The sequence below is a fragment of the Eurypyga helias genome, unplaced genomic scaffold (assembly GCF_000690775.1).
Source record: "Eurypyga helias isolate BGI_N326 unplaced genomic scaffold, ASM69077v1 scaffold14776, whole genome shotgun sequence".
In the NCBI taxonomy this organism is placed as follows: Eukaryota; Metazoa; Chordata; class Aves; order Eurypygiformes; family Eurypygidae; genus Eurypyga; species Eurypyga helias.
Window position 1 is genome coordinate 1 of NW_010256104.1, and position 1,826 is coordinate 1,826.

General features: G+C 61.2%; 1 protein-coding gene across 1 annotated transcript; it reads left to right on the top strand.

The window, feature by feature from the left end:
- Window positions 1–35: 35 nt before the first annotated feature.
- LOC104511085 (retinol dehydrogenase 16-like) lies at window positions 36–1,577 on the top strand (the record flags this gene model as incomplete). The annotated part of the gene is made up of 3 exons (XM_010153549.1): window positions 36–289; window positions 1,001–1,164; window positions 1,342–1,577. Coding segments are annotated over 3 exons (654 nt in total), but the record flags the coding sequence as incomplete, so codon positions are not given.
- Between the last annotated feature and the right edge of the window lie 249 nt (window positions 1,578–1,826).

The window sequence follows — 1,826 nt, forward strand, 5'->3', positions numbered from 1 at the left end:
GCCCTGGCTCACCCCGTTCCCTCTCCCCAGGGCTCTGGGGGCTGGTGAACAACGCAGGAATCGCTGTTCCCACCGCCCCCAACGAGTGGCTGACCAAGGACGACTTCGTCAAGGTGCTGGATGTCAACCTCCTCGGCCTCATCGAGGTGACGCTGAGCCTCCTGCCCCTGGTGAAGCGAGCACAGGGCCGGGTGGTCAACGTGGCCAGTGTGATGGGCCGGCTCGCTGCCTTTGGTGGGGGTTACTGCATCTCCAAGTTCGGCGTGGAGGCCTTCTCCGACAGTCTCCGGTAAGTCCGGCACAGCAGTCACCGCCCTGGTTTATCAGTTTGCTCTTCCAGTTTTTGGCTGGCAGAGCCTCCGTCGGTCAAACCCCTTCCTCCTGCAACCGCAAGCAAGCGCAGTCGGAGTTCGTTTTAGCTGCTGCCGAATCATGAGAGGAGGGGCTGTGGGGATGATTAACGTGTGGACCAGACGTCAGGACACCTTGTGCCACAGCTCCTGGTCCCATGGGAGCAATTTCCTGCCTGGGAGGACTCTCGCGTGGCGCTGGCATCCTCTGCTTTCAGCTGAGCTCGCGAAGAGGCAGCCCTGGGAGAAGGGAAGGCAAAGACTTGGCAGAGCTTTGAGTTCATTCCTTTGCCCGGTGGCTTCCCAGCAGCAGGGAGGCAGTGGCCACGCTGGCTGGCACTGCCTGCCCCGGCACTAAGCCTTCCCCATTGGACCTTGCCCCTTTAATGGATCCTGCAGGCAATGGTCCTGCAGTCCTAAGGTTTGCTTTGGCCCCATCCCATCCAGAGTCAGCAGATGGTTATTTACCTGCTGCCTCGGACACGTGCTGGGGCTGGCGCGGGGTCTGCTGGGGTGGTCAGGCTCCCCACTGCGCCTCTGGCACGAGGCTGCCGCATATCCCACGCAAGATACACGTGCAGCCCGTGCCGGTGAGCAGCAGACACACCTGGGTGCTGCTCCTGCGTCCCATGGGGCTCTGTCCCTTCTAGGGTTGAGATGCACAGCTTCGGGGTGAAGGTCAGCATGATCGAGCCAGGCTATTTCAAGACAGTGATCACCAATGCTGAGAACCTGGAGAAGAACTTTCTTTCCCTCTGGGAGAAGCTCCCAGAGGAAATGAAAGCGAGTTATGGGGAGAATTACGTGAAGGAGTGTAAGTACCTCACATCCCGGCTTCCGCCCTGGGATGATTGAAGAGAGGCTCAGCGATGCTGTTCCTCTCTTGACACAAGGCCTGTCCCACCGCCCGGTCATCTCACCGAGCCCATCGGCTGCATTCGGCTCAGGGGTCTAATCCCAGCAGCCTGACTGGCGCTTTCTGCCCCCGCAGTTTCGGTGGTGCTCAGGAAGATGCTGAATAAAAGCAACCCCAACCTGACGCTGGTCACGGACTGCATGGAGCACGCGCTGACCAGCCGCTTCCCACGCACCCGCTACTCCGCCGGCTGGGACGCCAAGCTGCTCTACATCCCCCTCAGCTACCTGCCGTCAGCCCTCACGGACGCGGTCCTCACCTGGTGCTACCCTAAACCCGCCTGGAGAGCCTCAGGCAGGGCCGCGGCGTAGGCAGTGCAGGGTGGGATCCAGCCTCGCCTGCAGCCAAGCCCGTGCCCGTAGATTCCTGAATTTCTAACTCAATGTACATCTCACAACCCGCTGTCCTCTGCCAGCAGACCGGTTTGCTTCTGAATAAAGACAACTCCTCCCTGCCTGGCAGGCCTTGGTTTCTGCCTCAGCCAGGGTTGGGGCACCGAGGCTGTGTCCCTGCTCCTACTGCAGCAGCTCCCGGGGTCTCCGGCCAGTCCCCCGCGTGCC